The sequence below is a fragment of the Vulpes lagopus genome, chromosome X, assembly GCF_018345385.1.
Source record: "Vulpes lagopus strain Blue_001 chromosome X, ASM1834538v1, whole genome shotgun sequence".
NCBI classification, from domain to species: Eukaryota; Metazoa; Chordata; class Mammalia; order Carnivora; family Canidae; genus Vulpes; species Vulpes lagopus.
In genome coordinates this window covers 90,685,397-90,711,817 of record NC_054848.1, presented here as the reverse complement: position 1 = coordinate 90,711,817, position 26,421 = coordinate 90,685,397, and the positions used below count along the sequence as shown (strand labels likewise).

Here is a 26,421-nt window from a genome sequence, read left to right as displayed (position 1 = left end):
AAACCCAGGTGAAATACAACAAATCCATTCTTATCGATCGGTTTCATATAATGATCAGAGTGGGGGTGGGAAAGAAGTGAGCAACAGAGGGGGGAGAAGATGGGAGAGGGGACAAGGAAGAGACGAACTCAAGTATGTGTGTGCTGCTAGAAGAAAGGCACAGAGGGCAGAAGACCCGGTTCGCCACGCTGCGTTCCGTGATCTAATTATCTTAAATGTCAGAGGCAAGATCTTCCATTTCAAAGCTCCCAATTTCTCAGCAATTCTCTCATCCATTTGCTCTTAAAGCCACAAGAAGCCTAAGACTATTTTTAAATAAGAGAACAAGGATACAGCATGTGCACAATCAGGAAGATTGCACCCAGAAATCTCTGCAGTATCAATGCATATCGCCTATTAATTAGCTTTACTTGACATGTAAGTCCCTCTAGTGATTAATATTATTAATGGCAGCAAAGGATGACTACGATTACCAACAACCTGAGGCACATTTCACATGCAAGGAAGGTGAGAGCAATTTAAATTTACATTTCAGAAAATTCAAGGTAGACATTTCTGCCTCCCGAAGTTTATTTAAAAAATAGGAAATGGGGATCTGGGTGGCTCAGTCAGTTAAGCAGTCTGCCTTGGGCTCAGGTATCCATCTCAGGGTCCTGGGATCAAGCGTCCCCCACCCCAGGGCTCCTGGCTCAGTGGGGGAGTCTGTTTTTCCCTCTCCCTCTGACTCTCCCCTCCCCACCATCTGTGTGCTCACTCTTTATCTCACATAAATAAAATCTTTATAAAAAAAAGAAACATTACATAGATATACATAGTCATACAGGCATATATATCATGTGGGTTTAAGTGTATATACATATACCTTTTGAAACCTCACTTTGTAGAGAATGCATTGTGAGCAAAAACTGGGGAATAATGAAGCAGACAGGAATGAAAAGCAAATGGGAATTGGAAGTCTCTAATTTCTAGACCATCCTCAATTTATTGATTCAACAGACAGAATGTGAGATGTACAAAACACTGGGGAAGGAGCTGCAGGATTAGAGGTGAAATTACCTTAATAATAGCACCATGCTAATTATCATACAGCTACTACATATCATATATATATGTGTGTGTGTATATGACATAGGACACATAAATACAGCAAGCCTGAAAGGTTAGTATGGAGCTTGTCTGGAATTCTATTTTTTCTGATTATAAAAATAATACCCGCTCCATGCAAAATAAATGAACATTTGCAAAAACAGAAAGCAAAGAATAAAACTTAAAATCTCACCATCTAGAGATACGTACAGTTCATATTCTTATTTAAAGATTTTATGTATTTGAGAGAGAATGTGTGAGCATGAGGAGGGAAAAGGGGTACAGAGGGAGGAGAAGCAGGCTCCTCACTGAGCAGGGAGCCTGACATGGGGCTCAATCCCAGGACCCCGGGATCGTGACCTGAGCCACAGGCAGATGCTTAATGGACTGAGACACTCAGGCGTCCCCCTATTATCTCCATTTTACAAATGAGCACAAGGAAGTTCCACAAAGTTAAATTGGGTGCCCAAGGCCACACAGATTGTCAGTGGAATTGCTGGGCCCTGCAGGCACTCTGACCAGTATGCCTGAGCTTTTTCCCCACTCTCTGGCCAGCTCGAGGCACTTACATTCTAATGGACAGAAGTAGTCACAGGTAGCTCTGGGGCAGAGTGAAATCAATCCTCTCTAAAACTCAAGAATTAGCATGGGAAGATGAAAATAATGCCCTCCTCCCAGCCCAAGATCTGCCCCCAACCTAACCCCTGGAACCTGCAATGTTACCTTCTGGCACAAGGGTTCTTACATAAATCAAAGATCATGAATGAGGTGAGGAGATCATTCTGGATTCCTGGGTTGGGCCCTGACTGCCATCACAAATGACCTTATAGGAAACAGGCAAAGGGAGATCTGATACAAGTGAAGAGAAGGCAAGGTGGTCACAGAGGAAGAGACAGGAGTGATGGAGCCATGAGCCACGGAGTGCTGGCAGCTCCCAGAGTGGGGACAGGCAAGGAACGGAGCCTTCCCCAAATTCTCCAGAGGCAGTGAGGCCCAGGGAGATGGATTTCAGACTTCTGGCGATAAGCCTGCAGAAGGAGGGATTTGCTGCAAGTGGGGGAGGTGGGGATCATGGGGGGAGATGGTCATCTGACCTACCCTCTGCAGGCCAGACAGGATTCTCTTGAGCAGAGAAGGGGTCAGAAGGGCATTCCAGGAAGAGGAATCAGCACATGCAAAGGCACTGGAGGTGAGAAGGGGTACAAGTGTCTGGGGAGCAGCGGTGGCCCAGCATGGCCCATGTCCAGATGGTGGGAAGGGATGCAGCAAGAGAACAGAGTTCAAAGGTGGGCTGGGCCTTACTGCTGGGCAGGAAGGGGAGGAGTGAAGCCTCCACTGGTAAATCTGGGTGCTTGCTTCACTTAGAGGAACATGGAGCCAATGCAGATAGAGTTGGTATTTTTCTGGGTTTGAGGTTTCTGTTACTCTCCCTCATTCTCCTGAGAGGCAGCATTGAATGGTGGTCACTTTCTAGCTATTTCAAGACAATGACTTTGTTGCTTACCGTCCACATGATCCACTCTGACTTGTCATACTACTAGGGACATGTGGACAAAATCCTGCTTAAATGATTTCTCCAGGGAGGGAGCAAGAAACATGACGATAGGATGGATGTCCTCAATTCCATCTGGTGTCCACTGGGAAGATGGGCCTGACCACCCCACCCCACCTGGGAAACCCACTCTGAAACGTACCAAAGGATTACCCCAAAAAAGCAAAATCCTCCATGAAATTATGCCACGGGAACTTTGTCATGCTTCACTTTTGGAAGGTTTACTAAGCCAAAGGCCACTCTTTCCCAACTAAATCCAGCAGGAAAAAAAAAAAAAACTCAAAGTGACGTAAACTGGGCTCTGTATCTATAATTATATCATTTCTTTTTTTTAAATTATATCATTTCCTAAACTCTTCATTCTTCTTCCACAATTCTGCAGCTAGAACGTCTGCTTCTTTGGGTTGGAACCAGAGCCAAAGCTAGGACGTTTTAGGGGACAACCTTGCCAGATGTGTAGCTCCACGACGTTTCCTTGGCATCCAGGCCACTGGATTTCCAGAAAAGGCACCAAGCCATCACTAGCTCAGGCCTCTGGAATTTTCCATCCTTGGCTAAAGAAAAGGTTAAAAAAAAATAAAAAGGGCTCTGTCCCCTGGAGGACACTTTGTGGCCAAACACTGAGGAGAGGGGTAAGGAGGTGAGAAAAAGATGAGAAATGGAGAATGGGAGCCATGGAAGGAAGCTCCCCAGAGCGTGGCGGACAGGAGCAGCAGAGGCCTTGGCTATGGGAGAGCTCTGGTGCTGGGGTTGGGGCTGGACCAGGGAGCCAGATATACAGATTTTCCAAGAAGGTGGCAGTACAGAGAGATGAACACCCATGGCACAGCTTGGTGAAAATCATTGGGAGGGGAAGAAGAGTGAGAGGGTACTAGAAGGTGGAAAGGGGAAGAGAGCACCATGGTAGGGAGAGGACAGAGTCCAGTTAGAGGAAGGCAGGTCCAGAGGGCCAGTCTCAAAGAAAATCTCAGGGGCTCCAAGGAACAACCACCATTGCTGCCATCCCTGCCAAGGAGGGTTGGCTGCCTTGAGAAACATGGGTCTGACTTGGGGATGAGCTGTTGTTCCTCTGCCACCTGAGGGTAGAACAAGTGAGGGCAGGCTGGTCTGGCAGCCCGAGTCCCTCCAACCTGGACTCCCGAAAGAAATGTGGCCTCTGCAGGTTTCTGGTGGTCACAAGTCTCTAGACTTCCCCCTGACTCAGTATCCTCTACATTCCTTCACTAACGAATCTGGGGTCCTGAATTATGCGAGTTAACAGTGTACCCTGCCTCCATCCCCTGAATAAACGTCTACTCACCCCTTCGGTCCCAAGAGAAAACCATTCCATTGAGCTAGTACAGTTTCAAGAGGGTTTGAGTTTTTCCAGTCTGAATAAAAAAATATACTGCTACGCTCATAAACTACTGTTAATATTTTAATCTCTGGTCCCCTGGTCTATTACAATGATGGGGAAAAATCCTCCCTATGGTCTGAACCTTTTGCATCCTTTAGTTTTCTCAGATTAAGTCTTTGTCTTGCCCTCCCCCATCCCTCCACAACCCAACCTTGCCCTAAGTAGATCTAAGCCTCTAACAAGAAATCAGTGGAAACAGATTCTCTGCTTCAGTTCAAGTATCCATTCCAAAAGCATTTTCCTTGAGATTTTAGCACAAACTAAATGTATCTATCTTTTCTCTCAGCTAAGGCAGTTACCTTCCACAGCTCGGCACATCTCTCTCTCTCTAGCTCACTCTCTCTCTCTCTCTCTCTCTCTCTCGAGCTCACTCTCTAGTTCTCTCTCTCTCTCTAGCTCTCTCTCTCGAGCTCACTCTCTAGTTCTCTCTCTCTCTCTAGCTCTCTCTCTCTCTAGCTCACTCTCTCTCTCTAGCTCACTCTAGCTCTCTCTCTCTCTCTAGCTCTCTCTCTCTCTAGCTCACTCTCTAGCTCTCTCTCTCTCTCTAGCTCTCTCTCAAGCTCTCTCTCTCTCTAGCTCACTCACTCACTCTCTCTCTCAAGCTCTCTCTCTCTCTAGCTCACTCACTCTCTCTCTCTCTCTCTCTCTCTCTCTCTAGCTCACTCTCCAACAACACACTTGGTTTCTACTTCCTTCTGGTATATACCACAGGCCCACACGTTCCAGAGTTCTAAGGCATCGACTCTGTCACGCAGCTCATTGATCAAAGGCACCCCACCCATAAGCCATGAAGTTCAGATGAGGGCCAGTATAAAACGAAAACCCCTGAAACAGCAGTGAATCAGGAAAATAATATGAAATAAAATCAAATACAATAAGCCAGGCTGAAGGGAAAGAGCCTATAATTCGGAGAAAACACCAATTTTCTACAGAATATTTAAACAGGACTCCAGTTAACAACTCTTCCATCTTTTATAGATTAGTATAGATTGGTAGTACGTGAATACATTAGAAAAAATTTTTTAAGATTTTATTTATATATTTTATTTATTCATGAGAGACACACAGAGAGAAGACAGAAACAGAGGCAGAGGGAGAAGCAGGCTCCATGCAGGGAGCCTGATTCAGGACTTGATCCCAGGACCCTGGGATCACACTCTGAGATGAAGGCAGATGCTCCACCACTGAGCCACCCAGGCTCCCCTAGAAAAAATTTTTAAGCTAATTCCACTGAGAACATCTAAATGTTTTCAGTGAGATGGCTGATAAGGAGAACTGGAACTGTTTTCCTACCAAGGGAGGAAGAAAGAAAAAATGTAACTGGACAAAGGTGAAGATGGTTAATGCAAGCTTTTGTCCCTATAGATTTTTAAAACCAAATCTGGCAGTGGTGGCCGGGGGGTCCCCCAACCTTTTACACAATTTTCAATGCACTACAGCCAGGTCAGTGAGCCAAAGGGCCTGAAAAAAGATTGGCTGGGCCTCAGAGAAATATAACCGTGGCCAATATGAGTCGATGTAAAAATAGAAAATGCAATCCACATCTATGATGGAGAGCTCCTTCAGAGCAGTAACGCTCTCTGCCTCCAGCTCATCGGGGCTATAACCCTCGCCAGGGTGAGGAGGGCCGCTGCCCCTGTGATCAGCCAGTGAGTGAGTCCTCATGATGTGATTCTAAGATGGCAGTGACTGGATTGAGTGAAGAGAGGAAGTTTCAATTTACCTCTCAATTGAGATCATCATGAAACCAGAAAGAGTTCAGAGACATTTTGCCAGTCCTTCTCGCTGTTTCTCTGATCATGTGCTTCAGAAACCATTTCCCATTTCTGGGAAAGGGTCCTGCAGTTACCTTGGAAACACAGGCAGGCCAGGCCTGGTCTAACTTGACCTTCAGGATGAGTGAAGAGTCTCTCATGTCGCACACGAGAGATGTCTTGGTCAGCCAAAGAGTTTATTCTCTGTAATGTGAAACCATCTCTTTCGCTTTGAAACACACACACAGGGCTACCTGGGTGGCTCCATGGTTGAGTGCCTGCCTTTGGCTCAGGTCATGATCCCGGGATCCTGGGATTGAGTCCCATATCAGGCTCCTTGCAGGGAGCCTGCTTCTCCCTCTGCCTGTGTCTCTGCCCCTCTCTGTGTCTCTCATAAATAAATAAAATCTATAAAAACACACAGACACAGATACACACACACACACACACACACCTACACCCCTCACCACTCTTTTCTTTAGCTGGTGGTGGAAATTTCCATAGGCCTAAGCTGGCTAAGTGCCTGCTAAGTGTCTGGCCAGCTTGTATCCTGAAACACCTCAAGTCTGAGAGCAGTGCCCACTTACAAGAACTCCAGACTGAGGCAAGTTTTGTGTGGGAAAATTTTTTTTAATCATGAAGAATTTACGAAAACATCCAAATTGAAATTGCAGACTGCAGACCGGTATGGCTTTCCTTTCAGCCAAAAGTCTCAAAAGGGATTGTGCTTCCTCACTTGAATTCTATGAAGACTTGTGCACCTGGCTAACAGTTTAGCCATCCATCAGATCCCTGCTCCTCCTCCACCAAGTCAGGTGTCCACGCAGAGAACCCAACCCCGGGATTCCACCAAGCCTCAACCTCCAGCAATCCTAGTGTGGTAGGAAGAATGCTTTCCCAAAGAGGTCCGACAACTTAATCCCTGGAACCTGTGCCTGTGCTACTTTTACATCGCAAAGGGGACTTTGCAGGTGTGATTAAGGATTTTGAGATGGGAAATTCTCCTGCCCTCTCCAGGCAGGACCAGTGTAATCATAAGGGTGCTTCTAAATGAAGGAGAGAGTCAGGATCAGAGAAGGGAATGAGATGACAGGAGCAGCATCAGAGTGACATGATGTACAAAAGACTTGATCAGCCATTGCTGGCAGGAAGACAGAGGAAGGGGCCATGAGCCAAAGAATGCAGGCAGCCTCTGGAAGCTGGAAAAGGAAAGATAACAGATTCTCCCCCGGAGCCTCTGGCGGAAGAGAGGCCCTGCTGATGGACGCCTGGGCATCAGCCTACTGAAACCCATTTTGGACTTCTGACCTCCAGAGCTAGGAGAATAAATGTATGTTTTGAGACACTGAATCTGGGGCAATTTTTCACAGCAGCCATAGGAAATGAATAAGGCCATGTGTCTAGTTCAACCCTCAACAGGGCCACTGGTTGGACCTGCTCCTCCTCCTGGCCACTCTGCCTTCCCCGCATTCTCTAAGCAGATGCTCACCCCTTCAGTCCACTGATCCCACCGTGCTGGGCTCAAACTGTTTTATGGTCCCAACGAGGGCGAGGGCAGCCCTAGTCAGAATGAGCAAGAAGACCAGAACTTGGGATACCTGGGTGGCTCAGTGGTTGAGCGTCTGCCTTCGGCTCTGGGCATGATCCCAGTCCAGGGATCAAGTCCCACATCGGGCTCCCTGCAAGGAGCCTGTTTCTCCCTCTGCCTGTGTCTCTGCCTCTGTGTGTCTCTCATGAATAAATAAATAAAATAAAATCTTAAAAAAAAAGAAGCGAGGGTGACAAAACATGAGAGATCCCTAACTCTGGGAAATGAACAAGGGGTAGTAGTAGGGGAGGTGGGCAGGGGGTTGGGGTGACTGGGTGATGGGCACTAAGGGGGCACTTGGCGGGATGAGCACTGGGTGTTATGCTATATGTTGGCAAGTTGAACTCCAATAAAAAATAAAAATTAAAAAATAAAAATAAAGAAAACAAATGATGGTTAAAATAAATAATAATAATAAAATCAGAAAAAAAAAGAAGTCTGGAACTCACTTCTAGAGGACTCGGAAAACTGCCTGGAAAGCCAAGGCAGAGGGGTTAGATACAGGAAATAGGGTAAGACAAGGACACCGTGACTGGGACAATGACACAAGGGGACAAGGAAGAAGATAAAACCTAATGACTGGAAATGAATTTCAAATATAGGGCTGAGCCAGCAGCCTATAGGACTTTGAGGCCCTATAGCCAGGACTTGAGCTCTGGATTCGAGTTCTCTAATGTCCCCTGCTTAGGCCCAGGCTGGTCTCTGAGCCTGGGACAGTGCTGAGCCAGAAGTGGACATCTGAGTAGCTCTAGAGACAGGAGGGAAGGAGGGAGGCAGGGAGAGAGAGCCAGGCTTCCAATGCAGGACCAAAGTGAGGAGCCTTACAGAATTCTGTTCTAGATCTCCCGGTGAGCCTTCTGCCCCAAAGCTCATTTGCAATGGGTGGACAGAAGCAGAATTCTTCCACAGGCAGTCATGGCGGCCCCCCAGTGGTGGAGAAGCACTTCTTCCCCGAGCTCAGGTTAGCCACAAGAACCTTCTTGGCTCTATAAGCCACAAAGCGTGATGGAAACCCTCTGCTGGACGGAGGGAGAGCAACTGGCCCCGAGGAGCTTTTAAAATACTGATGTGGTTCAATTTTTGCACCAGTTGATTCAGTGGCCCCCTGGACCGAAATTATTTCTTGGTGGTAAGTTAGGCACCTCACAGGTGGTATTCCCTCTTTCGGGTCTCTAGGAAACGATTTACTGCGGTGAAACATGAGGAACTTGTTAACCTAGGAAAATAAACCAGTTCTGCCCACAGGACTCTTCTACGCCCACCGTGAGCACCGACACCGGGTCCTGCAAGGTGCAAAACGGGCAGTGTCTCAAGTGGGGAAACTCAACTACTAATATCAAAGGCCTGGAGAGACATGCTGATGTTATTTTGGGGCAGCACTAACCCGCACCAAAAAAAAAAAAAATCATAAAAACAGTTAAAAGTTCCATGAATATGATCCCAGGTACCTCTGCAGAGCCAGTGTTCTAGAGATCTTTTTTTCCATATAGCTATTCAAATAGCAAAGAAGGGAAGAACGGCCAATTGCAAACAGTTCTCAAAATCCTTGGGCTTACTTTGACCAGGGAAAATCTATACGGATCTTGCCCACATTTCTCAGTAACAACCCCACCTCTCTCTCTCTCTCTCTCTCTCTCTCTCTCTCTGGTCCTCACCTCCCACCTTGCTGCTACAGAGGCCTAAGCTCACTCAGAAATAGACACGGTCTCCCAAGAGGAGGAGATCCTCACCAACGCCACACAAAAAGAGCTTCCTCCACCTGATTTATTGGGGGAATCTAGGCCAGAAGCTAGTGCTGCTTTACCTGACTGTACCACAGGAGACCATATGCCTGGAATTCATGACCCGTTCCGTCATTTAGTGAATATGGGCAGCCTACAGCCTGTGTCTCTCTCTTCCCACTTCTACAACAGAGGGGGGAGGGCGATAGTGTGCGATAGTGACCTGGCAAAACATGCATGGTCATGAGTATGACAACGTTTTTAACCCTTCGTATGACAGGGGCTATAAAAATACAAGGCCTCATCATCTAAAACAAATACTTTATACAAATGCATTCCCCAGCCTCCTGACACACTTCACTGAAACACTTCAAATGAAGATGTCCTGTCTGAGGCCTGGAAGAACACGTGACTTTCTTAGTTAAATCTCACCTGGTTAGGGACATCTGGGTGGCTCAGTGGTTTAGCATCTGCCTTCAGCTCAGGTCGTGATCCCGGGGTCCTGGAATCGAGTCCTGCATCAGGCTCCCCACAGGGAGCCTGCTTCTCCCTCTGCCTATGTCTCTGCCTCTCTCTGTGTGTCTCATGAATAAATAAAATCTTAAAACCAAAACAAAACATTTAATACAAATACATTCCCCAGCCTCCTGACACACTTCACTGAAACACTCCAAATGAAGATGTCCTGTCTCCAAGGCCTGCAAGAACACGTGACTTTCTTAAACCTCACCTGGTTAAAACAGTTCAGTCATTAGGGAAAGCATCAGGATGGGAAGTCAAAATATCCTCAAACATTTCTCAGCAACCGGAAACGTACATGATCCAACATAAGCTGTTGAGAAACGCAAAACTACAACTTCCTGGGAATGAGAAACTCAACGGGCAACAAAAATAAGGTGCAGAACAACTGCAGGAAATCGTTGATAGCAAATTTAGGCCTGATTGTTCAGGGCTGTGCGCAGACAAACAGCTAAACCATGTGTCGCTCGAACAGCTGCCAGATTTTCCATCCTATCAATGATCCTGGAAACCTGTCCACACTACTCCTAACAGAACCTATCCTGCTACCACAAAACCAGAAAGATTGCTGAATACAAAGTCCATTAATTTCTTTTTTTTAATTTTTATTTATTTATGATAAGTACATAGTGAGAGAGAGAGAGAGGCAGAGACACAGGCAGACGGAGAAGCAGGCTCCATGCACCAGGAACCCGACATGGGATTCGATCCCGGATCTCCAGGATTGCGCCCTGGGCCAAAGACAGGCGCTAAACCGCTACGCCACCCAGGGATCCCTAATTTCTTAGGAGACATTTAGGCTCTAACAGTTTTCCACGAAGATACAGGTTTCCAAAAGATCTTTAAAAAGGCACTGGAATTTGATTTTCAATACTGACTTTAAAAAAAAGTGAGCCTGCTTCTCCCTCTGCCTCTGTGTCTCAAATGAATAAATAAAATCTTTAAAAAATAAATAAAAAAGTGAAGATTAATGAGCAAAAGGGACTCAGTAAAGTTTTGGGAGGGGAAGGAACAAGCACTGAAGTCCTGTTTTTCCATACAGAACTCAGTCCTCCTCTACCCCTCCTTTTGCATCAACCACTTGGGACAGTCATCAAGGTCAGTGCTTTGGCCCAAGGCCTCGCACGTAAGTTCCACAGACCAGAGGACCCTCTCCGAGGGCAAGGGTCGGGGTGTGCCTCCCTATTAGAAGACCAGCCTTCCTCCTCACTCATCAGACTAGTCTGAAGGCAAGAACTGCCAAAGCGCCAAAGCCCCATCTCACATCTGCCAGTTTATTCTTCCAGGAAGGGCAGGAGTCTTGGCTGAACCACGTAGTTCTCACCTGTAGGGGCATGATTCAGAGCAAGGAACTAAGAAAGCCAGGGTGCGAGCTTCCCTTCTGCTGGATTACTCTGGCCTGGTGACTTGTGATGCATACACACAAGACCCCTTGCCAACCACGCAGCCCGGGCCTATTGAGAGCTGATGGCACTCAGCAGAGCCCTGTGCCAAGCCTAGCTTTAAGTGCTTCAAAAGTCACGACTCCCTTAGGCCTTTCCACAAGCTCATGAGAGGGGCTATCAAGACACAAGAAGGTCAAATAACTGAACCAAGGTCACCCAGTAAGTAGCGGAGCTGAACTCTGAACCTCAGGCCCCGTCCTTCCAGATCCAATGCACTCTGTAATCATGCTGCTCTAACAAGCCCCAGCTTCCAGGCTAGGGAGCTCAAGGAGATTGCCCCTTTGCCCCAGGCCTTGCCCTGAACCTCCAGGGTGGAGCCCTGTGAGAATCAAAAGGGCATCTGGCTCTGGGTTGATAGAAGCGGCAGGCCAACATTACCCATAAACCCCTCTGCGCCCTGCAAAAGCTGAAAGAAACCAAGAGATCTAAATCCCAGAGAAGTGGATCATAAAATGACGGCTGGATTCACAGAAAAGGAGAAAGAGTTCTAGCTCCTTCTCAACCCCGTGGTTTCTGGCCTGCCTTTCTGCGTTTTAAAACAAAAAACTGAACAAAACACGAAAAAAATTCTTCAATATGCCTTACTAATGATTCTGCATCTCAGAAGAAAGTAACACCCAGGTAGGTTAATGACTCCTTTGAACTGGGTTCCCACAAACAAGCAAGGGTGGGGAGGAGTGGGTGTTCTTGAGGTGGAGTCATGAAGGATCTATCTGGAAAGGTAGCAAGCACTTCTTTCAGCCCATGGAGGTCATGTAAAGAAAAGCCAAGGTGACTTACACAGGAACACTACACACGAATTTGAGTGTTAGACGTTACCATTTACTTTTCCCGATCTCATTTAAAAAAAAAAAAAAAAGGCCTTTGTAGTCAAATAACTGTGGGAAATGCCATAGACACGAACACTGTTCCTTAGCAAAGGCCTATCTAACATTGTTGAACCCGTAAAGGATCCAACTCTTGAAAAAACGTAAAGGATCACAAAAACAGAACATGGGGCGGGGGAGGGCAGAGATGATGTCACTAACCGAAGGCAGAGGCAGGATGGCTAGCCTCCTGCCAACTTCTGTCTTCTCCATTCGGGTTATTTGCATACATCTAATCTCCCTTCCAGACCTGTGAGGACCTGTGAGTCCCTTCAGGGCAGGAAACATCCTATGCAGCCCCTCTTCTCTGCCCTTCAAACCCTGGGAGGGGGAGCTGCCCAGGGGGTGACCTAACTTCCCATCTCTAACTGGAAGTCTGGGGCTGGCCTCCAGATCATTCCTCCATGCCCCGCCTCCCACTTCCCTAATCACCCCCAAAGGTGCAAACTTCTTTCATCAGCTAATCTTGCCTACAATCTCATCTCAGCCCGGCTCTTCCTCCCCTCCCTGATCCCATGTGGAACACGTCTCTGCCCTCAAGAACCCTGGTCTTGGGGTGCCCGGCTGGCTCAGTCAGTAGAACATGACTCTTGATGTCAAGAGTTGTGAGTTCGAGCCCCATGTTGGGCTGAAGGCTGACTTAAAAATAAGTATTAAAAAAAAAAAGGCTGGGGCAGCCCAAGTAGCTCAGTGGTTTAGTGCCTCCTTCAGCCCTGGGGTCCCGGGGTCGAGTCTCACGTCCGGCTCCCTGCATGGAGCCTGCTTCTCCCTCTGCCTGTGTCTCTGCTTCTCTGTGTGTCTCTCACGAATAAATAAAAATAAAATTTTTGTTAAAAAAAGGAACCCTAGTCTTCTGCCAGAACATAACACGACATGCTCAGCCATTCCCTAGAACGCCCGGCTTAACTACAACCTGGTTTTGTCCTGACAACCGTCTCAGGATAAGGTTGCTCATTTTCTTTTCCTTTTCATCACCAAACACCAAGCACGCTTTTCCTCCTCCCATTCACCCGAAGCCTCGGCCCCATCTTGACTCCACCTCCTCTCCTCTCTTCCTCCCACTTCTTCCTTCCCCTTCAAGAATCCCCAAATCCTGCTGATTCTATCACTGAAACACTTCGGACATCCTCCCCCTTATCTCCATTCTCACCGCCCCAGGTAAGCCGTTCTTATCTCTCTCCAGAAATATGTAACTAGATTTCAATTAGTGACCTGGCCTCCACTCACCCAACACCTTGTCCATCCTGCACGCCGCTGCCAGTGTATTTTCCGCTGAGGCCCCACTGTGTGAGGCAGTGGGGGCATAGAGATGAATGCACAGGCCCTGACTTCTTGGCTAATTATCTAGAAAGGGCAAAAACCATTGCCCCCTCCCCCTTCCATGATAGACCCCTCTAGATCACCTTTGTTTCACCAGATCTCTCTCTTTAAAAAAAACTTTATAAATCACTTATACATCAGACAATCCATACACTACCCTCTTTAATTTTCGTAAGAACCACATCAGGTAGGTACTATTTATCTCCATTTCACAGATGAGGAAAATAAGATTTGGTTATTTGCCTCGGTTCACAAGGCAAGCAGATGACAGAGGCCAGATTCAAGCCCAGGTCTGACTCTTGAGACTGGGCTCTTGCCTCCCCCATTTGAAGTAGGATGCTGAAATTCTGGAAAAGGGTCCAAACAGGATAACCATGATGGTGAAGAATTTTGAAATCAAGTCATGTGAGAAATAGAGGAAAGTAATGAAGTCTCTGGCTTTTGTGAAAAATGACATGGCATAGGGGCGCCTGGGTGGCTCAGTCAGTTAAACAGCTGACTCTTGATTTCAGCTCAGGTCATGATCTCAGGGGGTCCTGGGATCGAGCCGTGTCAGGCTTGTGCTGGGCGTGAAACCTGCTTGAGTTGCTCTCTCTTCCTGTCCCTCTGCCCCTCCTCCCCCTAAAAAAAAAATGACATGGTGGATGTCTCCAAATATTTGAAGGGTTGTCATGTGAAAGAGGAAGCAAACATATTCTGTGTGGTTCCAAACAGCAGAGCTAGGCCTGCAGTGGCAGGATTTACAGAGCAGATTTCAGCTCAAGAACATTTTCTAACACACTCCTCTTAACGGGCAAGTAGTGTTTAAGGAGAAGCTAAAATCATCATTTATCAGGGGTATATGTAGGGGACATTCCTGCCTTGAGTGGGCCAGTGGTCTAGATCAGTTTTTCTGTGCACATCAGAATCACCTTGGGTAGTTTTTAAAAATACGGATGCCTGGCCCCACCCCAGACTTATCGAAACAGAATCTTGGGGTTAAGACCGTTATTGCAAGAATTACAAACAAGGAAATAAGTCTGTAAGAAGGTTCACTCAAATCCTCAAAAGAAGAAATACAAGTGGCTAATCAACTTATGAAAAACTCTTCAAGAGCAACCAAAGAAATGCAAATTAGAACAGTGCTATACCATTTACCTCCTATCAGATTGCAAAGATTAAAAAATATTAATAACCGGTGTTGGCATGGGAGAGGGGAAATGAACATGTGCATATTCTGATAAAATAGTAAATGCCAACAACTTTCTGCAAAGCAATTCAACAGTATGTTCCAGGGGACTTTTTTTCCCTTTTAATTAATGCATTTGTTTTTAAATTCCAGTATAATTAACATACAGCATATTAGTTTCAGATGTACAATACAGTGATTCAACAATTCTATACATTACTCACTGCTCTTCACAATACCTGTACTCTTGATCCCTTTATTCACTGATTTCACCAAGCCCCCCCATCCACCTCCCCTCTGGTAACCACCAGTTTGTTCTCCAGAGGGTTTTTTAATACTAAAAATATGTCTAATGTTGGAGCAAGCAATCCCATTGCTGGAAATTTCTCCTAAAGGGGCAAGTTTGAAAAATGCCTGCTCAAAGACATTCACCAATTAAGGTTTGTACCAATGCCATTCCAAATATGTTTTTTAAAAGATTTTATTTATTTATTCATGAGAGACACACAATGAGAGGCAGAGACACAGGCAGAGGGAGAAGGGAACCTGATGTGGGACTTGATCCCAGGACCCAGAGACCATGACCTGAGCCAAAGGCTGATGTTCAACCACTTGAGCCACCCAGGTGCCCCGAAAGAATTTTCTGCAGTGACAGAAATGTTTTAGGTCTGCACTGTCCTATATGGAAGCCACAAAGCCAATCTGTTAAGTTCATTTCTTTTTTTTTAAGGATTTAATGTATTTATTCATGAGAGATACGGTGGGGAGGGGTTGCACAGACACAGGCAGAGGGAGAAGCAGGCTCCATTCTATGCAGGGAGCCTGATGTAGGACTCGATCCAGGGTCTCCAGGACCACACCCTGGGCTGAAGGCAGCACTAAACTGCTGAGCCACCCGGGCTGCCCTGTTAAGTTCATTTCTATGTAAATGTAAATGGCCACAGGTGTCTAGCAGCCGCTGTACTGTACAACTCACGTTTATAACACCACAAAATTAGAAACTATCAAAATATCACACAATAAAGTATGATTACCTACTGTACACTCCTAGTGGAATTTTTGGCAGTCATTAAACATGTAGATTTATATTGACTAAAGTGAAGAAACAAATGTTCATAAGATAGTAATAAGCAAAAAAATTATTTTCAAGTTTGTGTGATAGTTTCCCCTATGTTTTCGTAGATATATACACACATAGAGATGAAAGAGTTTTGACATATATACATTAGAATTTTAACAGCCCCTCTGAATAATGAGATGATTATTCTTGTCTGGTTTTCTAACTTTTCTACAACAAACATAAATTTACTACGTAACAATGCAATAATTTTTTTTTTTTAAAAAAAAGGAAGGTCTAACGATGTTTAGAATAGGAAAAGAGTCAATCTAGAGATTTGTTTCCCATATTTGTCTTAGAAAACAAATTCTGCTGTTTGGTTCTTCAAAGAGGGTTCAAGGCAAACTCTGCACTGGGCTTTTGGACAGATCCTATAGAACTGGCTTGACCTGGGGGCCCCCTAATCTGGGAAGCCCACAGGAGCAGGGAGTCTATGTCTGGTTGAGGCACCAACCCTCCAGGTAACAGTCCTGCAGTTCAGTTCATCCAGAACCTAGCTAGGTTTGAGAACTGGAAACGCTTGATCAAGAAGCCCATTGCAACCAGCTTTGCTCCGCTGCCTTAGGTTGTTTGGTCCTATATTAGGTACTTTGCACAAATTCCCCTGGGAAGAGGGAGCAGGACTGTGGGTTTGTTTTCAGGCCTTCCCTAAATGAGAACCTAACACACATTCCAAGCAAAGGTAGATAGTTGTGTGCGGTGAGGCAGGGGGACTTAACAGCTGTGGCCACTCTTCAGCCATTCTCAGCTTTTGGAGAGTTTCTCTCTACCAGAGTCCTTAGATGACATCCAGCCGGTGCCAGGCAGGGAAATATCCTGTCTCAAGGGGCTAAAGCCCAGTAACAGCTAGCAACTCTTTCCAGATCCTTCTGCATACAAGGAATTGAGGGTGAGTTGGGTAGCAGCAGGCAAACAGTATTTAAACACCTACCAGGCGACTTTCCCAGGCTGACACAATGCCTCCTCTGAAGGGCAGCCAGAACTCGACAGGTTTACCAAATGCCTTTCCACCGCCACCCACCCCCCAACCCAGGCACCAATAGCTAGAGCCTGAACTGTAACAAAAACACCTTTAAAACTCGGCATTTTAAATGTGTGTATATGTAAACACTTCTCTCTTAATCACACACACTCTCGGGTTATAATATTCCTCCCCAAGCCCCTCCTGGGAAATCTCTGCCAATGGTTAATTCTGTAATTATGTCTTTCCCTCGGCTAAAACTGACCTTCATATAAATACCAAACTTAAAGGAAAATGCAACAACCAGACAATCTCTTTCCCCCGCTGCTTCATTATTTAGTGAATGGAGTCGTGGAAGTACTAATAACTGAATAAAAGTATGAATACGTGACTACATGCTTTATACAGCCCAGGCCCTCAGACTTTTTCAAACGGTGAGCAAAACTGAACGATGTTAGCAACACGCCAACAAGGGTATAATTGTAAAAAAAATAATAATCCAAGAAAACAAAACAAAAACAAAACCCCATCTAAACAGGAAACACTGTATATTTGCTGTATATGTGTTCAGTCCGGAGGGTTTTCCAAGTTCTGGCAAGAAATACACCAGAGGAAAGCGTGACCTGCCCTGGGAATGGCTCCCTAGTGAAATCTTCCAAATACAGGCATAATTCCTTTTATCGTGCTTCACTTTATCATGCTTTGCTGATGACAGTGTGGTTTACAAATTGAAGGTTTGTTGCCAACTGCATCGAGCAGGTCTACTGGCACCATCTTTCCCCAAAACGTGGGCTCATTTTGGATCTGTGTCATTCTGGTTACTCCCTGCAATATTTCAAACCTTTTTATTATCGTTGTATTTGCTATGATGATCTGTAATCAGTAACTACATCTCACTGAAAGCCCAGTTGATGGTTCACCTTTTTTTTTTAAAGTGCTTTAGTATTTTTTAATTAAGGCATCTACAAGGTTTTTTAGACGCAATGCTGTTGCACACTTAACAGACTACAGTATGGTGTAAACATAACTTTCCTCTGCACCAGGAAACCAAAAATTGCATTTGACTCGCTTTATTGTGAGGTTCACTGTCCTGTGGTGGTCTGGAACCAAACCCGCAGTACCTCTGAGGGATTTCTGTGTGTGGCTCCATACTGAAGGCCTGATGCAAGTGTCGTGGGTTTATAGCAGCAAGTGTAAATCCTACTTCAGCTGTCCCTAATAAACACTTTGGGGCTTAAACCAGAAAAGAATCAGAAGTTATGGTGGCAGCTGCAACACGGTCCACTTGCACTCCAGCCGCCCATGGCTTTGCTAACTTTGGTTACTGGCTCTTTGTGTCAGAAAAGCAGGAGCCAAGAGAGGAGAATCCACTCCACTTAAGGCTCTTTCCTGATTTCTTAATTGACGGAGCTGCTTAGAAATAGCATTCACCAAGGTGTTATGAATAATCTACAATCCATCTGGGTCCATCATCTAGGTGTCCTATCAACAAAGACCCAACTCGGGCTGCAACCAATAAAAACAAATTAAGAAAATGGCAGCCACATTCACATATAACTAAGCACCTAACACTGTGTCTTATTTTTAAATTTTTATTTATTCATGGGCGGGGGGGTGCTCCATGCAGGGACCCCGAAGTGGGACTCAATCCCGGGACTCCAGGATCACGCCCCGAGCTGAAGGCGGTGCTAAACCGCTGAGCCACCCAGGGATCCCCTACTGTGTCCTGAACCTAGTAGAGGCTCAATAGATATTCACTGGTTTGGATTCCTAGAATCTGTCCTCCTCCCGCCTCCCTGCCCCGCCGCCAAGTTCCCAAAATCTCAATGTGGATCACATACCAGAGTAGTAAATAAATATCATTTCTGTGCCTCGCCTGGTAAATATCCATGCACTCGGTCCCAAGTAAACCAGGTTGGCAGCAGCTCCCAGAAAAATCTGCTCCCGCTAAGTTTCTCCTGCTTTGCCACAGAGCCAATGGTAAGGAAGGAGCAGCTGCACCTGTGCTACACAAAATTCTTTTAAAAACCTAAAAGCTGGAGCACCTGGGTGGCTCAGTGGTTATGCAGCTGCCTTTGGGTCAGGCCATGATCCCAGGGTCCTGGGATTGAGTCCCATATCTGGCACCCCATGGGGACCCTGCTTCTCCCTCTCTCTTTGCCTATGCCTCTGCCTCTCTCTGTGTCTCTCATGAATAAATAAAATGTTGTTTAAAAAAAAAAGCCTGGGGCACCTGGGTGGCTCAGTTCGCTAGGCACCCGACTCATGATTTCTGCTCAGGTCCTGATTTCAGGGTCATGGGATCAAGTCCCCCCATGGAGTGGAGCTCAGTAAGGAGTCTGCTGGAGATTCTCTTCCTCTGCCCCTCCCTGCTTCTCTCTCTCTCTCCGAAATAAATCTTTAAAAAATTGAATTAAAACAAAAAACTAAAAGCCTGGGCAAGAATGCTAATGTTAACGTTTTTGCTGCTGAGGGTGGCAGGTCGAATGCTGGTCAAATCCCAGGGGAGGTTTGCTGAGGCCCATTTCTTCTCTTGAGACCATCTGTCCACATCACTGGCTCCCTTCGCACCATGCAGTAGAGGGCCAGCTACCCCTGCTCAATCAAGGTTTTCTTCTTTCTTGAATTTAGGAAAGCATTCCCTGGGCTAGGCAGATTGAATCACTTGTTAGCAATCACCCAAGATGAGAGCCCCGGGTATAAATGCCCCGCACACAGCTTGCCTTCCTCTCTAAGCTGGCCGTGATGACAGTCGAGGTTCCAATCTGACCCTAACAGGACCTCTTTCTAAAATCAGTGAGACGTACAATAAGCCAAGTCCATTAAAACAACATTAAAGGTCTGGTTTTAGATCTGCTAAACAGCAGGATTAAACTTTCAAGGGTCCAGCCACGACAGAGAGATTTCTTTAAAGTCACTTGGCTTTGCACAGTTGTAGCTATTAGGGATCAGATCTTTATCTCAAAGGTACATATTTTACCTTTGATCCTCCTCCAGAACTCCCACTAATGTCAACTTTCTCCACTGTAGGGATCAAGCCCCTGGCCTCCCTTTAATGTTGGCTTTATCGCAGATTCTACAAGATCAACAGAAAAATTACAAGGAAAAGCTGTGAAGTTCCCTTCCAATGATAAGTTGTTTTAACAAAAAGAGCCCACACTTAGCGAAATTTAAACACAGCAGACGAGACACTCTAAGGTAGAGGGAAAGGAGACACAGGAACGAACAACAAAATCCCAAAGTAACAAAACAAACACTAATTAACCAGTCTGATGGCTTATTTAGGGTTTGCTCTCTAGCCCAGGAAATTGGCTACCAGAGTGTCTCGAAAACACAAGGGGCCGAGAGCCCGTTAGCACCGTCCGCTTTCCTCCAGCGCCAGACAATCCGGACGAGGCTGAGGGTGCGATGGAGGGCTCCTGGGGGACTCCCCCCAGGAGTCAACACGCTCTCAAGTCCCCAGCCCCCAGCCCCCCCCCCCCGCGGCCGTGAGCGCAGGGGCTCTGACCCCCAGGGCCTCCATCCCCGGACCGGCACACGCCATCGTCCCCCAAACACGGCCCCGTTTCCTGGCCTCCGGAGCGCTCCTAGGTCCCGGGGGACACCCTCGCCCCGTGGCGGGCGACACCGCGCGCACTCGCCCCGGAACCCCGTTGTTTGCAATTCCCTGCCTCCGCCGCAGCAGCCCAGCACCCCTTCGACACCCATCACCACCCTCTCCCCAGTAGCGGGAGGAAGTCGCTCTGCTTCCTCTGTTCTCACCGCCCGCCCGAGCTTGGGAGCCCGGGGCTTTTTGGGTGGGGTTCTTTTTTGTGTACACAACGTGTGTATGTGTGTGTGTGTGCGCGCGCGCGTGCATGTGTGTGTGTGTGTGTGTGTGTGTGCGCAAAACGCTCATCGCATCCTTCCGCCGCGGCTGCCTCAGGTGCCCGCAGAAGGGAACGGGGATCTCGTCGCGCCCCGGTCCCCGGCTCTTTGTGCCGGCTCCAGCGCAGCGAGGTCCGCTCCCCGGCTCACAGCGCCGGCCCGGCCCCGGTTCCGAGCCCCCGAGGGCAGCTCGGCGTCCCGCCGGGCGCACGCCTCCGCCGCGCTGTCAGCGGGCGCGGGGACTAGGACCCCGGCCGGCGGCGGCTGGTGCGCAAACTTACTGAAGCGGAGAAAGAGAGCGCGGCGCGCAGCGGGGGCCGCCGCCGGCGCCGTTCCAGTCCCCGTCCCCGTCCCCGCGCGCGGAAAGCCAGCCCCGCCGCTCTTGCCCGGAGCGCGTCCCCCGGGGCGCCCGGCGCCCCGCCACTCACCAGCACCACGGAGCCCCGCACGGCCTCCGACACGCTCTGCCGGAGCTCAGCCGCCGTGCCGGGCTTGCTGAGCCGCTTGGTGAATTTGCGCACTTCGGCCATGGCAGCGGCGGGCAGGTCGCGGCGGGCTCACTCACTGGCCCGGGCCGGGGCGGCCACGGCCGCGGCTGCTCCCTCTGTTTACCCGCCGGCCGACCGGCCACATCGCAGCTCGGCGGCGGCGCGGCTCCCGCGGCTCCTCCCTCCGGGCCGCGGCTCCTCCCTCGCCCCCTCCTTCCCTCCTCGGCTCGCCCGCGCGCTCCCCGTCCTGCCCCGCCGCGGGGCCGCTCCCTCCCCTGGAGAGCCCGAGCTCGGCTCCTTCGGGCCCCAGGAGGAGGGTGTGTCCGGCGAGCAAGGGTGTGTGCGGGGGGAGGGCGAGCGGACGGGGGGGGGGCGAGGGTCACGAGGGAAGAGGGGGGAAGTGGCAACCGCTTGGGCTCCGCCCGCAGCTGATGTTGCTGGTGCAGCCGCATCCGGGAGGGGAGATCAGGCTGCTTCGGGGAGATCGGGGAGATCGGGCGGCTTCATTTGTCGCGCGCGCCCGCGCGCGCGCGCATGTATGTGTGTGTGTGTGTGTGTGTGTGTGTGTCTGGGGTGGTGTAGCGAAATCTCTCCAAGTGTGGGGCGTGTTCTACCCCAGTGCTCCTTTCCCGCCCCGGAGGCTGCGGCGCCTGCGGGAGCGCAGGGGACTCTCGCGTGCGCCCCCCCCGCAAGCCCGCGGGGCAGAGGCGGCGAGGGGCTGGGAAGGAACGTGCAGCGGCCGCCTATTGTGTGCTCCGCCGGGAGGGGTCGCGCGGCCGTCGGGGGCGGGGGAGAGAGCGTTTCTGGCCGGAGCCGCTTCGCTGGGTCCTCCCCGCCCCCGCCCCCCCCCCCCCCGCACCGCTTTCTGACTCGGAGGGGTCCTGCGCCCTGGGGTGGGCGACCTGGGGAGGGAGGAAGGAGCCGGCTTCGGGGAGTGGAAACTCGCTGCGGCTGCACCCCCTCCACCCCACCCCCACGAGGGCGGGGGAGAGCCGGGTGGCGGGGCCTGAGCCTGTGGCAGGTTGTCTAGTTCTGCACTGGCCGTGCGCTGGGGTGGGGTGGGGTTGGTATTGGGAAGGACATCGCCTGGAGTCTGGGGGCCGACCCGTCCTCTAGAAGCCTCCACGTGTGCCCAGCTGTCACCTCTCCATCTCCTACTCCTTTCCTTATCCTCTTCACCTAACGAGAAATTCTTTTCCAAGAATAAAAGAACATCTAACTAGATGTAAAACAAACATGCTTAAGACAAATAAGGATGGGAATCTTGGAATACTAGGGACCCTGAAAAAGCTCCCCAGCTGTAAAGTGAGAAGCCCCACTGACCTTGGCAATTTTCTGTCTGGTTACTTCATGTGTTGAGAGTTTGAAAATGACCAACAGTTTCTGGGGTACCATGGCAGATGCTCCAAGAAGGTTCCTACCACTGCCTTGAGGCACTTGCCCCCCACTTTTCCCAACTTCAGAGACCAAGCAGTGACACCTACATAAAGGACTGTTATGAAAACAAGGACATGGATGATGGTTTCCAGGAACCCGGAATAGGCCCAGTCTTTTAGCACCAAATCTATTCCAGCAGCCATCTCATTGGTCCCAATAAAGCACAGACTGAGGGTCCAATGGGGCTTAGTACCTGGAAGTCCTAGAAAGGTAGAGGCTTTGGGGACATCTGGTGGCTCAGTGGTCGAGGGGATGCCTTGAGCTCAGGGTGTGATCCCCGGGGTCCTGGGATCGAGTCCTGCATCGGGTTTCCTGCGAGGAGCCTGTTTCTCCCTCTGCCTATGTCTCTGCCTCTCTCTCTCTCTCTCTCTCTCTGTGTGTCTCTCATGAATAAATAAATACAATCTTTATTTTAAAAAAGCTAGAGGCTTTGTATCAGCAATCTGAGCTTTCCACAGTGGATGTTTATAAAATGTGCTCACTCTTGAATGCAGGTAGATCAGCGGGACGTCACGCCCTACAGCCATAACTTTCTCTTTGCTGAGAGCCCAGTTTTGCTTTGGGTGTAGGGCCTAGTCACAGGGCTGGGAGAAGACAGGCCCAGCTCCCGATGAATCATGATTGGTTAAAAAAAATCTCATTCATCTCACTTTCTTTTACTACAGGAATGGTCTTTTTTTAAAGATTTTGTTTATTTATTCATGAGAGACACACAGAGAGAGGCAGAGACACAGGCAGAGGGAGAAGCAGGCTCCATGCAGGGAACGCGATGTGGGACTCCATCCTGGTACTCCAGGATCACACCCCAGCTGGAAGGCAGGCACCAAACTGCTGAGCCACCCAGGGATCCCCTCACAGTGCTCTTTTATATTCCTTTGGCAGAAACTGAATGGGAGTCAAGACCATTCCTATATGGACACCTGGGTGGCCTTCAACTCAGGGCTTGATCCTGGAGTACCAGGATGCAGTCCCACATCGCGTTCCCTGCATGAAGCCTGCTTCTCCCTCTGCCTGTGTCTATGCCTCTCTCTCTCTCTCTCTCTGTCTCTCATGAATAAATAAAATATTATAAATAAATAAATAAATAAGTAAATAAACAAACAAACAAACAAGCAAGCAAGCAGCGGTGTGAGACGAAAGCTCCTGAGAAAGTATTTCCCCCTTGATAAAAAGGGATGGGCCAGGAGACCTCTGTCCCCTTTTCTTCCTGAGGGATGTTTTCTTGAAATGCATCTGCTCTTGACAGGCTTTTTACAACCTTGAGGGAAGGCCAGAGGAAAGGCTAAAATGACAGCAGAGAAGCCAATCCACAATCTGGATGGCACTGACCATTTAACCCTTCCTAATGCTGCCCACCTCCTGATTTCCTTTGTAGGTGATAAAACTCAAAAAAGTTGCAACTTTTAGTTGAAATTCTGTTACTTTTCAGCCACAATACTACATGCTGTAACCACTGAAAGTGCACAGAATTGAAAAAGATAAGCCATGTCCCTCTTCTGCTGCCACTTCTGTTCTAGGGCAAGCAAATGGACGCGTGAACTTCAGAAAGAGATGAATAGTACGCGAGGGTTAAGATGACCTGCTAAAGAGGAAGGGAGTTGGGGGAGCTCATTTAGAATAGATGGTCAAGGAAGGCCTCTTTGGGGAAATGAAAACAGAGGTGAGTGCTGATGGAAAAGAAGCAGCCACCAGAGATCAGCAAGTAGAGCCCTCCAGGCAGAAGAGACTACAGGTACAAGGCCCGGAGAAGGGAGCTGACTGCATTCAAAGGCAGAAAAAAAGGCCAGCGTGGCTGGAGCATTGAAGGAAGAGAAGTGCTAGGAGATGCAGCATGACAAGTAGGCAGCTTCTCCAGGACCTTGTGGAGCCGTCAGGAGCATTTGTCACACCGATGGTGCACAAACACCATCTGGTCCTCTCGCGGGCTCCACACCCATTCCTGAGGCCGGAGATTTCACCGGGTGGCTTCAGAGCTTCTGTTGAGTTACGTAACATGAGTTGAGCACTGAGCTATGCACTGAGGGAGGGCGAGGGAGGAATTCAAGTTAAATTTAAAAAGTCTAGTAAAAGTTGTTTTGTTTTGGTTTTTAGCACATTATTTTGCTGTTTTTTTGTCACTGGACTTGAACATTTTGCTCTGTAGCTCAAGAGCTTCTCCTGAGGGAAATATATGAAAGCAGTGGGTTGCGTACAAGATGGTCCTGGCTAATGCTGTTTGTTTGTTTGTTTTTTAACTCAAGTTAATTAACATATAGTGTAGGATTGGTTTCAGGAGTAGAATTTGACGATTCATCCCTCACCTATGCCACCCAGTGCTCATCCCAGCAAGAATGTACTTATGATACAATGTAGTATGTGGTAAAGACCATGCTTGAGGTAAAGAGGCAGGTGAGATCACATCCAATTAGGATCTATGGAAGGCTCCTTGAAGGAGGAGGTGTTTGATCTGGACCTTGAGGATGAGGAGGATTTGGACATGACTACTCACATAGTAAGGGGAAATTGTAGAGGCAATCCTAAAGCTTCCAATAGGGCACTATACTGGGTGATCTCTTTTCCAAACTTATTAAATATCTTCAATTTCGGGGCACCTCGGTGGCTCAGTCAGCTAAACGTCTGACTCTTGATTTTGGCTCAGGTCATGATCTCAGGGTAGTGAGATGGAGCCCCCTCACCCCACCCCAGTTGGGCTCCATGCTCAGCAGGGAGTCTGCTTAATTCTTTCCTTCTGCCCCTCCCCCCAGATCGCTCAGTCTCTCTCTAAAATAAATAAAATCGTACAACAATATAAAACAAATTTATCTATCCTAATTGAACCCAAAATTCAAGTACTAGAAATGCCTTTGAGCCCTTTAACCTAAAAATTCCACACCTATGAATTCATGCCAAAAACTCACAGGTGAACTGAGATGCATCCATAAAGATGCTCATTGTATCAGTGTTTGTAATAGCAAACTATTAGAAACAACTGAAATATCCATCCGTAAGGGACTGCTTTATCCTCAATCCCCAGACCAGTGCCTGGCATGTAGTAGGTGCTCAAAAAATATTTGTTGAGTGAATGAATAGGCATACATAATTCATTCATACTAAGGAATTTTCTACAGTTATTTAAAGAATGAGGTATATATGTATGTCCTTACATGGAAAAAGCTCCAAAAATATTTATAAAATGCAAGTTGCAGAGGAGGCACCTGGCTGGCTCAGTTGATAGAGCATATGATTCTTGATCTCTGGGCCTTGAGTTTGAGCCGCATATTGGGTGTAGAGAGTACTTTAAAAAGTTACAGAATAATTCTATTTGTGAAAAAAAAATATACACAAAGGAGGGCCTGGCTGGCTCAGTCAGTAGAGCATGCAACTCTTGATCTCAGGGTTGTAAGTTCTAGCCCCACGTTGGGTGTAGAGATTACTTAAAAATAAAATCTTACAAAAAATAATATCTGTGTGTGTGTGTAACTATGTTCCTGTACATCAGCTAACAGTGGGGGCCTCACAGGTAGAAAGTATGAGTGAAGGGCAAAGGGTGAAGGGACTTTCACATTTAAACATTTAAATGCTGCAGACTCCCAAATTTGTTTTCCTGGCTTCAACCACCTGACTTGTATATCCAATTCATCATCCAAACTTGGATGTCTCATTGGTATCTAAAGTTGAGCATGCCCCAAGCCTAACTCCTATTATTCCTCCACAAATCTACCCCTTCTATAATTTCTTCTCAGTATATCATAGTTCTTTACAAGTTGTTTAGGTCAGAAAACCTTAGAGTCATCTCTTACATTTCTTACACACCCTGAATCCAACCCAATAGCAAATCCTGTTGACTCTGCCTTCAAAGTACATCCAAGATTCAACCACGTGTCCTCACCTCTACCAATACCACCCTAGTCTCAGCTACCAGCATCTCTTGCCTACATTATTTTAACAGTGTCTCAACTGGCCCCTCTGCATTTTCCCAGTCTCCCCCTAGAGTCTATTTGTAACATACCAGTTGGTGATTCTAATCAACCCCTCTGATCAGTCTGTACTTAGAATGGCCTACAAGATCCAATGTCTTGGTTATCTCTTGCCATGCAACAGATTACCCTGAAATTGAGCAGCTTAAAGCGACATACACATCGTATCCCACTGTTTCT

The 26,421-nt window shown here is 47.8% G+C and overlaps 1 protein-coding gene across 3 annotated transcripts in view; it reads right to left on the bottom strand.

The window, feature by feature from the left end:
• Positions 1 to 21,127, bottom strand: part of DOCK11 (dedicator of cytokinesis 11) — a 189,670-nt gene extending 168,543 nt beyond the window's left edge. Inside the window, exon 1 of one of the 3 annotated variants that reach the window (XR_005985654.1) lies at positions 20,789 to 21,127. Coding sequence is in view for 2 of the 3 variants with exons in the window: in XM_041740921.1 (XP_041596855.1) it covers positions 20,789 to 20,890 (102 nt within the window). In the remaining variant the exon portion in view is untranslated. The remainder of the gene's footprint in view (positions 1 to 20,788) is intronic. The other 2 variants (XM_041740921.1, XM_041740922.1) reach the window with 2 other exon arrangements.
• Between the last annotated feature and the right edge of the window lie 5,294 nt (positions 21,128 to 26,421).